The sequence below is a fragment of the Tamandua tetradactyla genome, chromosome 12, assembly GCF_023851605.1.
Source record: "Tamandua tetradactyla isolate mTamTet1 chromosome 12, mTamTet1.pri, whole genome shotgun sequence".
In the NCBI taxonomy this organism is placed as follows: Eukaryota; Metazoa; Chordata; class Mammalia; order Pilosa; family Myrmecophagidae; genus Tamandua; species Tamandua tetradactyla.
In genome coordinates, this window is record NC_135338.1 from 24,359,536 (window position 1) to 24,371,872 (window position 12,337).

Below are 12,337 nucleotides of genomic sequence, written 5' to 3' on the forward strand. Positions count from 1 at the left end.
TGGTGCCATGTGAAATATTTTAGAGGCACTTAACCTCCTTCCTCTTCCCAATATATGGCCTTTTTATTTAGACATAAGTGGAACAAATAGCTCCACTAAATAAGACTATTTCTTGAATATATTTATCACAGGTCAGTATTCAAATGAGCTAGCAGATAGAACCATTTTTCTTCTCAAAATTCCCATTGCTTTTCATCCTAGTTATGGGGATATTGTTCATAAATCACAAACTGTTGAGCTCTGAAGTGGTGGCAGTACCACAGGTATTATGGATATTGGTGTGAAGACAAAGTAAAATAACTTCAGTGAAAATAGTATTATGACCTTTGTGAGAAAGAGATTGTGCATAGTTTCAGGAGAGTCTTTCTCATCTCAAAGTCTGACTGCTGCTTCCTTCTTTTCACATAGCAGGATGATATTTTTTGATTCAGTATTAATTGCTTGTTATTTTATCATATATATTTCAACTCGTACACAAAAGTTGGAAGTTGCAAAGTTCTCATTCTAAGAATAGAAGACCTGTTCCCATTAGTACTAGCCCAAAATATTAAATAAATTTTATGTAGCCCAAAAAATATATTTTATAAGAAACATAAATATTAATACTTGAAAAATATATAATCTATAACATTATTTTTCTTTGTGTATTTTTAGAATACTGCTACTCAGTTACATCAGTCTTTTCCATGTTGCCTGGTAACATGGTAGCCAACATTTATTAAGGTCTTACTACTTTAAGATCCTAAATTACTTGCATTATATTACTTAACCCTTACAATAATCCCACGAGGCAGATGCTGTCATTATCCTCATTTATCAGATAAAGGAAATGGATTTTCGAAAGATATATCCAGCTGAAGTTAAAAAGCACACTTAAACCGAATAAATGGGGAAGGTTTAATAAAGGACTATAGTATTTACAAAGGTTTGGGTAGCGTTTAGGAAAAACAAGATATGCAGTACCCTGCAACTAGTAAGAGTAGGCAGAGGTAGGGAGCTGCTCCTGCAATCCAAAGTAAGAACTGTAAGCAAGGGCCATGTGACAGGTGCTGTGATTGTGGTTTGCAGAATATAGCCAATCTGTGATGACTCAGTAGGAAACCAGGGGAATAAATTCCAGACCTTACTCTCCTCTCACCCTTAAGTCTCCTGCCAATGGCTCCCGTTGGCTGAACCCGGCTGGAACCTAGAGAGTACAAGATAGCTTGTTGATGCTGTCAGCTTAGAGCAGTGAGGGTGGAAAAGGTGGAGAACAAATTAAGGTTTCAGACTATTAAATTTATCATATGAGCCAGTATATGAATGTCAGGTACTTGACTCCCAACCACAGTACAATACTGCCTCTCATATAAAAAAAAGTTTTGTGAATTAGTAATTGGCCAGGGGAAATGTTTTCAATCTGAAGATTTCTATCCTTTCCCAAATTATTGGGTACATTTATATCTAACACTGAGTGGCATCAAGTATGTGAAAGCTGAGCAGCAAAGAATGCCCTCCCCCCAAATTAAACATGGATATTGCTTTTACATGTTGTTGGTATTTTCAGAATATTAAACTATAGTTGTTCCCACTTGTTCAGATTCCAGACTCCATCATTTCTCGTGGTGTTCAGGTGCTCCCACGAGACACAGCTTCCCTCAGCACTACTCCTTCTGAATCGCCTCGTGCTCAGGCTACTTCTCGCCTCTCTACAGCTTCTTGCCCAACACCAAAAGTAAGTACAGATACTTGGCATCTTACACCTGCTCTACAGTATAATTCTGGGAAAACTAACCAGTATTTCCCTCTGTCAAGATTGGATTGCATGCAATATAATAATATGAAAATAAATGGATTTTGAGATAGTTATCAGCTGTTGCTTCACAAATTGTGATATTAGGCAAATAATAGGACAGTAGAGATTTCATGCAACATATCTACTTCTGCCTTAAAGCTAAAATTTTCTGTAGCTCCTGTTTCTTTGTTAAGAACCTATTACTTTGGAGCACATTCATTAGTGTAGATGTGAAATTCTTTGTTTATGCAGAGGATGAATTTTAATTCAAGATTAACAAAATAAAACACTGTCACCAAACAGATTTTTTTTTTGACTTGTCTATGCTGGGGTAGCTCCCTGCTCTAGTATCATTCCAAATTTTTAAAAACATGTTCAACTTGGAATGTTGCTGCCTAGTATTTGGAAACAACTCTAAATTGATTAGAAAGAAAGTTTTAATGCCAACCTTTGAGGGTGGGGATTTTTAGTCTTTATTTGTTTTTATAATCTGGCCCAAATACTGAATCATTTATGGAGGAAAAAAGATTAGACACACCCTGCTGCCTTACATCTTCATGTGTATGATACATTAAGTAGAAAACTTTATTATAGCCATGACTGTTTTCTCTTAGAATGTCCCTTCGCTGGCTAACTTAATCATTTATCCTTTCAAGTTCTCTGTATGATGGATCCAATATTTGTATCAAATGGTTACAGTAACATTTCTACTTATTAAATAAGATATGGTGTTAGTTATCAGGCTAAACACAGAATTTATTCTAGAGATCTAGAATTATTAATTTTTCAAACTGTGGCTTTTTATCTGCCCTCAAATTTAAGGACATATACAGTTGTATTCCTCAATTCCATCTTTATATCAGCTTTATGAATGTTATAAATTGGATTTGACAAAAAGCATTCTCACATGTTCTCGATGTGGGTAATGCAGTTTCTTTTAACTATCTATAGTACAATCTTTTCAGCAGTCTTCAGAGTATACCTGTTGTACATCTTTATTTTTGGACATGTGACAAAATTAACTGATATTAACTTTATAATTTTAAAATTGGGATCCTAAATAATCAGTGAAAAAACGTATAATAACATTCTTGACATAAAATATATGTTTATGCCACTTAGATGCCAGTAAGTACATTTTCAGTTAAATGAAACCTGAATGGGATAGAAAAATCTCATCCATGTCTTTAAAATTTTTTAAACAAAATAATTTATGGCTTGACTACGTTAAATTCCAATTGTACAAGCTACATTCATTGATAATTTAAAACTAAAAGTTAAGTCCACTATAAGATGGACTTAACTTCCATCTAAGATTCCATTCTAAGATGGAATGAGTAAGATGTTTACTCATTCAACAAATACTGAGAGCCTACATGTTGGGAACATAGAATTATCCAAAACATTGTATTTTTTCCCTTAAAAACTATGAAACATAAATATATATTTCAAAATATTTTAAGCTATGTTTAATTGTACACAGTAATTCTTAAACTTTTTAAAAGTATTGTAATTATATTTTAGTTACAAAATGAGTATCAAATACAATTTTAAAAATCATTTAATCTTCAATCACAAAATAAGATCTTAAAAATAAAAACGTTGATAGTTATTAAATTAAATGCCCACTGTAAAATGTTAGGAGAGCACTGGATGTCCAAACTGACAATTCAAATAAAGCACTATATTTTTTATCTAGGAATAAAATTCTATTCCTTTTAAGTAATTTTGTCTACATCAAAATATATACCTCAAAGATAAAATTATTGCTTTGGTGAATTTTTTAAATAAACCTTTAATACTAAATTAGAATAATGATATAATAGAAGAAATTAGTTTGAATATTGATGGTTTTTTAAAAGGAGTGGAACTCAAATTTCTGATAAATTTCTTTCTAATAAAATAGTTTCTTATAAATTATTACTACTTAAGCAACTCTAAACAAGATATTCTTATGAATACTTTTGTATCAGTGACAGATGCCATCTCTGCCATCAAGGAATTTATAATTACCTGAAAATATAGAAAATAAGTGGTAGATAAACACTTATTTTATCTATAATTCTAATAATTATAATTTCATAATAATTTAATAATTATAAATGGTTTAATAATTATAAATATTAATAAGTGCTAAGAAGAGATAAAAAGTTGTGGTGATAGAAAATAATAGGAGGAGAGCTTAATTTGGATAGTGTGGTCAGAGAAGACTACACTAAGGAGTTACATTTCACTGGGAACATGAAGGATGAATAAAAGCCAGACATTAGCTTTTGTGCTGAGTGGTGGTATAAGAGTTGTATTCATTAGTAATGACCATTTTAAAGGCAGTTGTCACCAATCAAGAATATTCTACTTTTCATTATTTCATGAGTAGTCTCAATGAATTCAAAATCCAATTTCAAATATCAGTTCGTTATTATTTTAAATAGTGAAGGGTTATATTAATTTTTATTTATTTTTTGTTTTTGTTGTTGTTTATCCTTTGCCTATTAAGTCAAATTTTACAGCCATGGTTTATTGCACTTTATTTAATTAAATAAATAATTAGATTTTTATAGCATAAAAGTTTGGAACAGAGAAGTCAAACATGAAACTCAGGTTTGAGTTATTCGGTAGATAGTGACAATATTAGTTATGTTAAGGAATAAAAGAGAAGAAGAAAGTTTTGAGAATAAAAGAAAAGAGAGTTTTCAAATGTGTTCAACCTGAGGTATGTGTGAGACATCCAAGAAGTGATATCTGCACAGAAATGGAAATTCAAGTTGAGTATGGCATTGTTATTGTTACTGCAACTTGTTTGTGATATTTATAATTTAGTACAATTAGTGTTAGCCGAGCCCCCAGTAATGTCTTTTCTCACTTTCAGATTAGACACGTGCAGTCTGTCATATGGAGAGACATGTGTAAATATGTTTTCTTTCATCAAAGTTACAAAGCAGTTTTGAATGATCAGCACTAGTCTTTATAACAGATAATCTGGATTCAAGTGCTGACTTCTCTACTCATAACCAAACTGCATTAAGCGAGTTGCTTAACTTTTCTAGACTTGGTGTATGTGATGAAGCTGGTAATCCCTGTCTCCCCAACAGTGTTTATTAATTCATTAATAAGTTTTGCCTGTTGCTAGCAAAGCAGTGGTGACAGGTAGACATTGTCTATGCTTTACAAACAAGCTGCTACAAATTATAATAAAGTATAATAAGTGCCATGATTTATCAGCAGAAGTACAGAATGCTATGAGAATAATCGGAAGAAAAACTGAACCTGGTCTTTGTGAAAACCCAAAAAGATTAACCAAGTTATGATTCAAAACTAACAATTTGAACCTTTTCCTCCTTAATTTTGTATTACTGGAAAACTTCCTGTCCATTTGCATACATACATCTGTTCTCTTATGTCAACAGCTATAATATAAACACTATTTTGCCATCACATTTTATATGTACAGTGCAAAATAATATCCTAGATTATGCTTTGATCCTTTAAAATTCTCTAGCTACAATGAGAACAAGATCTAGAAAATATGCAATGTTTGATTTCCTTTTTGGGAAGGAGGAGAGATGCTCATCACAATCTAATGAAGACAACATTTTCTGAACAATTCTCCATAGAATAACATTGTCTAAGGCAAATATTTATTTGCTGAAATGACATAACATTTTGTTGTGTGCAGGGAAAAATCATTCCTCTTTTATATCAGATTTTTTCTTTTACTGAAATCTGACTAAAATGATGAATAATATTCACTTCTCTTCATATATGATGGTGAAGTATGTGTTAAGAACAAGCTTAGGATTTTAATCATTCATTTTCCTAAGTAAAAAAGTGCTTAAGCCAAAGAAGCCAAATAGTATGTAGATTATGTATGAAGAAAAATAGGCAATATCTAGAGAACTTAAGTTCTAAAATGGTAATAGTCCCCCCAAAAATATTTGCCAACAATAATTCTATAACAGATAAATTCTATTTTGCAGTAAGCATGATTTGCAACATGACTGAATTCTCTTTGTCAGCTATGAAGGACAGCAGCACCTCTATTAGAAATCAAATCAAAAGGCTTGAGATAGAAAATAATGACCAGAGCAAAGAAAAAAAAAAAATTCAAACTTTCAATCAATTCGCCATTCCCTATAGATGTTATTAATATAGAGATTAAAAGACCAATTTGATTATCCTTTTACACACTAATCATCTGAAGATTAACTTAAAAATAAATGTACAGCAGCATATTAAAAGAATTACACACCCAAAAAAAATTTTTTAATATTACACACCACAACCAAGTGGGTTTTATACCAGGAATGCAAGGATGGTTCAACACAAGAAAATCAATTAATGTAATACAGCACATTAACAAATTGAAAGGAAAAATCATATGATCATCCTGATTGATGCTGAAAAAGCATACAACAAAACTCAACATCCTTTTCTGATAAAAACACTTCAAAAGGTAGGAATCAAAGGTAACTTCCTCAACATGATAAAAGGCATATATTAAAAAACCCATAGCCAGCACCATACTTAATGGTGACAGGCTGAAAGCTTTCCCCCTAAGATCAGGAATGAGACAAGGATGCCCTCTGTCACCACTATATTATTCAACATTGTACTAGAAGTTCTAGCTAGAGCAATCAGGCAGGACAAAGAAATAAAAGACATCCAAACTGGAGAGGAAGAAGTAAAACTTTCATTATTTCCAGATGACATGATACTATACTTGTAAAATCCTGAGAAATCTACAAAAAAGTTACTTGAGCTAATAAACAAATTCAGCAAGGTGGCAGGTTATAAAATTAATGTGTACAAATCAGTAATGTTTCTATACAGAAGCAATGACCTAACCAAGGAGTCAATTAAGAAAAAAAATTCCATTCAAAATAGCAACTAAGAGAATCATATATCTAGGAATGAACTTAACTAGGGATGGAAAGGACTTGTACATAGAAAACTACATGATATTGTTAAAAGAAATCTAAAATCTAAATAGGTGGAAAGATATTCTCTGCTCGTGGATAGGAAGGTTAAATGTAGTTAAGATGTCAGTTCTACCCAAATTGATCTACAGATTCAATGCAGCACCAATAAAAATTCCATCAACCTACTTTGAAGACTTGGAAAAGCTAGTTACCAAATTCATCTGGAAGGGAAAGAAATCCCGAATAGCTAAAAGCAACCTAAAAAAAAAGAATGAATTGGGAGGATTAACACTACCAGATTTTAAAACTTATTATAAAGCCACAGTGGTCAAAACAGCATGATACTGGCACAAAGATAGAAGTATTGACCAATGGAATCTAATCGAGAGCATAGAAATAGCCCACCAAATCTATGGTAAACTGATATTTGACAGGGCCCCCATATTCACTGAATTGGGACAAAGTAGTCTTTTCAATAAATGAGCATGGGAGAATTGGGTATCAATAGCCAGAAGAATGAAGGAGGACCCTTACCTTATACCCTATCTAAAAATTAAACTCAAATAGGATCAAACATCTAAGCATGAGAACCACTACCATAAAACTCCTAGAAGAAAATGTAGGGAAACATCTTCAAGACCTAGTAATAGGAGGTAGCTTCCTAAACTTTACCCTAAAGCACAAACAACAAAAGAAAAAATAGATAAGTGGGAATACCTCAAAATCAAGTACCTTTGTACCTCAAAAGACTTTGTCAAAAAGGTGAAGAGGCAGCCAACTCAATGGGAGGAAATATTTGGAAATCAGATATCGGATAAAGGTTTGATATCCTGTATTCATAAGGAACTCATACAACTCAACAGCAAAAGAATAAGCAATCCACTTATAAAATGAGCTAAAGATCTGAATAGACATTTTTTTGAAGAGCAAATACAAATGGCTAAAAATCACATGAAGAAATGCTCATTCTCATTAGCTATAAGAGAAATGCAGATCAAAACTACAATGAGATGTACTACCTCACACCTATAAGAATGGCTGCTATTCAACAAATAGGAAACTACAAATGTTGGAGAGTATATGGAGAAATTGGGACACTGCTGGTGGAAATGTTTAATGGTACAATCGCTATGGAAGTCAATCTGGCAGTTATTCAGAAAACTAAATATTGAGTTGCCCTATGACCTGGCAATACCGCTATTCAGTATATACCCAGAAGAACTGAAAGCAGTGACACAAACAGAGATTCACACACCGATGTCCATAGCAGCACTATCCACAATCACTAAAAGATGGAAACAATCCAAGTGCCCATCAATAGATGAGTTGATTAACAAAATATGGTGTATACGTATGATGGAATATTATACAGCAATAAGATGAAATGACATCTGAACCACATGACAAAATGGATGAGCCTTGAGAACATAATGCCAAATAAAATAAGCCAAACACAAAAGACAGATAATGTATGATTCCCCTTTTATGACTGTGGTAAATGTATAATCAGAGGCTTATAATATATAATATAGGGGACCTAGAGATACACAGAAACTTGAGATGGGTGAATAGTTTGCTAACAAAGTTGAATTTAATTGTAAGGGAATAGACAAAAGTGAAGGCGGTCCACGAGTGGGTCTATAAGTAATATTACCATATTGAAGGTGAACATGATTGAAAGGAGTTGTATAGACTCATGTGTCCCACCAGTTAATACTACAGATATAAATAAATTCTTGCATGAACTGCTGCAAAGGTATAAATCTTGTACAGAGTGTATAATTTGGGGATATAGGGGAAAAATGGTATTGCATGCTCTGGGGTATGTTTAACAGAACAACATCAACAGTACCGCAGCAATACCAAGGGTACATAATTGGGGGAGGGACAAGAGTTATGGGGGGGTTCGGATTTTCTGTTTGGTGAAGGTGTATTTATTGGCTATCATTCTTTTGGGAACAATGAAATGATCTAAAATTAAGAGTGTTGATGGACTGTTGACTTTGGACATTATACATGAGGCCCAGTAGATAGAGGTGGCTTTAAGATTCACTGACTAAGAAAAAGATTGGCAAACATTGGTGTAAGCATAAGATTGAACACAGTGCTGCTACAAAAAGGAATGAAGTTGTGAGGCATGCAACGATATAATTGAACCTGTGGAACATTTAGTGAGGCAAAATAAGCCAGAAACAAAAGAGCAAATAGTGTATGATCTCATTTAGAAAATAGTTATTAAAAAACTGGGGCCTCGACTGTAAGCTCTTAGTCACATTTAGCCCAGAGTGGTAACTGTTATTTCTGGATTTTGAGGAGCTGTGTTATATAGGTATAACCTGTTATTTAGAGATAAGAATGAAGCAAATCAGATCAGGATTAAAGTAATTCAGAATACAGGGGTAACGAAAGTGTTGCCTGTATTTTAAAACGTCACCTACTCTTTGAGAGCTAAGGAAGGAAGTTTTATTATGTCTAGAACCTAGGTTTTCTGTAGCACATTATTCAACTCAACTTATCTAGATAGATCATTTAAACAATCCAAACACAGGATTGCCAAAATAAAAATGAAAACCTTTAATCCTGTATAGCTTAATGTAATGCCTGGATACATCTCAGAGTATATTAAGCAGATAATTAGAAAGTATTGCCAGAGTACCTTGAAGGATCAGAGAAAAATTATGAAACTATTAAACTTTACCACCAGGGAAACCCTGGATACTGTGCCAAACATTAGGGACACCCAAATCAATAGGCCAAGCCCTTGATCTTGAGGCTTACTCTTGAGAAGCTTATGTATGTAGCAGACAAGCTTAGTGTACCTATAGATATGTCTAAGAGTCACCTCCAGAGCCCCTCTTTTGTTGCTCAGATGTGGCCTTTCTCTCTCTAAACCCAACTCTACAAGTGAAACCATTGCTCTCCCCCCTAAGTGGGGCATGACATCCAGGGGTAAAAGTTTCCCTGGCAGTGTGGGAAGTGACCCCCAGGAATGAGCCTGGCCTAGCACCATGGGATCAGCAATGCTATCCTGATCAAAAGGGGGAAAAGAAGTGTAACAAATAAGGTTTCAGTGGCTGAGATACCTATTTGAGAGAGTTTAAATAGCATCGAGAGGCTACACTGGAGGTCACCTTTACACATGCTTCAGTTAGACATTGCCAAACCCCAATCAAAACCATCCCTGCCAATCCTAAATAAAACCTAGGGCATTATATAAGATTCTACAAAGGCTCCATACACTAAGGTAACTCTCCAAAACCTGCAACCTCCAGATGGGTTCCTAGACCAGAGAAGTCCTGAAATGCAGAGAGGCCAGCCCTTCCAGCACATCAACTAGTTCTATCCCCCTACCCCATATTATCGACAGCCCCTTCCAACATGAAAAAGTTAGAATGGGCAAAACCCATATGCCCCCTAAAGAGTGGGAAAAAGATGAAAGGTGATGGTGGAGTTGTACAGAGAGGGTAGGGTTTAGCAAATGAGTATGAATGCTGAATCATTATACTGATATTTCTTTTAGCCTCCAGTACCTTAAAGCAGCTAGAAATAAAAACCTAAACATGTGGAATTGAAACCCATACCAAACTCTGAAATTTGCTCTTCAACTTATTGTTGCAATGTACTTTGAAATTTATTGCTTTTATGTATATATGTTATTTAAAGAGAAGGCGGGCGGGCCACGATGGCTCAGCAGGCAGAGTTCTCGCCTGCCATGCCGGAGACTTGGGTTCAATTCCTGGTGCCTGTCTATGCAAAAATAAAATAAAGAGAAGGAGGACTATAACAAAGAAGATAGAATTTAACGAATGAGTATGACTGCTGAATCATTATATCGATATTTCTGTGGGTCTCCAGTGTTTTGGAGCAGCTAGAAGAAAAAACAAAAAATCACGGAACTATAACCCATACCAAACTTTTTTTTTATGTGTGCAGTAGGGCAGGGTCATATTTCATTCTTTTTCTATGTGAGTATCATGTTATTGCAGCACCATTTGTTGAATTTTACTTTGTTTTTTATTTCTTTCTTTGCTTGTTTGTTTGTTTTAGTCAGTGCATTGGTCAGGAATTAAGCCCAGCTGTCCCGCATGGCAGGCTAGAATTCTATCACTGAACTACACTTGCACACCCACATACCAAACTTTAAAATCTGTTCTATAACTACTTGTTAAAATATACTTGGAAATTTATTGCTCTTTTGTATGTATATTTCACAAATAAAAAAATTAAAGATATAAATAAATAGATGTATATTTATTTATAGTCACATATTCCCTTGTGCCTTAAAAGTTAGGATAGAATTTTGTGCCTGAATTAACCAGCAATTTAATTTTTCCCCTTAAGGAGAAAATATGAACACTATACTATAATATCAAATTGAACTTAGTTTATATAGCACTTAAAAATTTATGTAATATAATGTTTTTATATAAAGAGTAAGTTCATTTAATACACCAGTGTGTACATTAATACTCAAACAAAATGTATAATATATGACTTTTCTGTAGGTTTTTGTTATTGTCTTTTTTTTGTTCTTCTTGGCATGGTCAGGCACCAGGAATTGAACCCGGGTCCCTAGCATGGCAGGCGAGAATTCTGCCACGAGCCACCGTTGCACGACCCTGTTATTGTCCTTTGAACCAAGGAATTTATATTAGTTTTGATAAAGAATAAACTGTTTTAACTCTTGGTGTTTAATGTGCATATCTGAAAGGCAATATGATTTCCTTTACATATAAAAATGGCATCATTGATCCAATATCAGGATAACATTCTCTGTGAGAATTTCTCCCAGTAGTGTTAGTTTTCATAAACTATTTCATACTGTCACCATTTTCCTTTGTGACCCCAGGGTTATTTTTTATCTGAGGTTAGTTCTTAGGTTCTATACTCAAGGTTCCCAAGTCTCTAGAGAATCCCATGAAGTGGCTGTAATTCTAGCCTAAAATAAGGGACTAATTTGGGGCCTTCAAATTATTTTCCACTATTTTTAAAAGCCTTAACAAAATCAGTAAGTCTACACTAAACATCAAGAGTCTTTGTTTTTATCTGAAATAATTATTATCATTGGTATATAAACATTTGTTCAACTATTAATGATATAATAGAAATTTCTGGGTTCTACATGTAAATCAACAAACAGTGAAAAGGTTGGAAATCACTGAATTGATGAAATAAAAGATATATTTCCTAACCTATAACTATAAATGTCTTTTGTGCATAGTCAGCTGCCCAATCTAGGGGATATTAAGCAATAGCATATGAGTCAAATCTCAAACCTCTTGAGCTCAGGACCCTTTATACTGTTGAAAGTTAGTAAGTACCCCAAATAATTTCTGTTTATGTGGATTATATATATATGTATATATATCATTGTTTACTGTATTATAAATTAAAAGAGAAATTTATAAATCTTTAATTATTGATTAGTTTTAAATTAAGAATAATAAGGCCTTTACATGTTAGCATAAATGACATATTTTTATAAAAAATAACTATCTCTTCCAAACAAAAAAAATCCACTGAAAAGAAGGGCATTGTTTTAATTTTTTAAAAATATTTTTCAGTGTCTCACTTAATAGAAGACAACTGGATTCTAACATCTGCTTCTGTTCTCAATTCCTTGTCAGTTCCCTAATGTCATTTT

The 12,337-nt window shown here is 33.5% G+C and overlaps 1 protein-coding gene across 25 annotated transcripts in view; it reads left to right on the forward strand.

Annotated features, from left to right (window-relative positions):
* The window catches only part of GPHN (gephyrin), a 750,954-nt gene that overhangs the window by 510,481 nt on the left and 228,136 nt on the right, over positions 1–12,337 (forward strand). For all 25 annotated transcript variants that reach the window (XM_077122754.1, XM_077122739.1, XM_077122741.1 and 22 more), the window contains one exon: positions 1,580–1,714. In XM_077122754.1, coding sequence (XP_076978869.1) covers positions 1,580–1,714 — 135 coding nt within the window. The remainder of the gene's footprint in view (positions 1–1,579; positions 1,715–12,337) is intronic.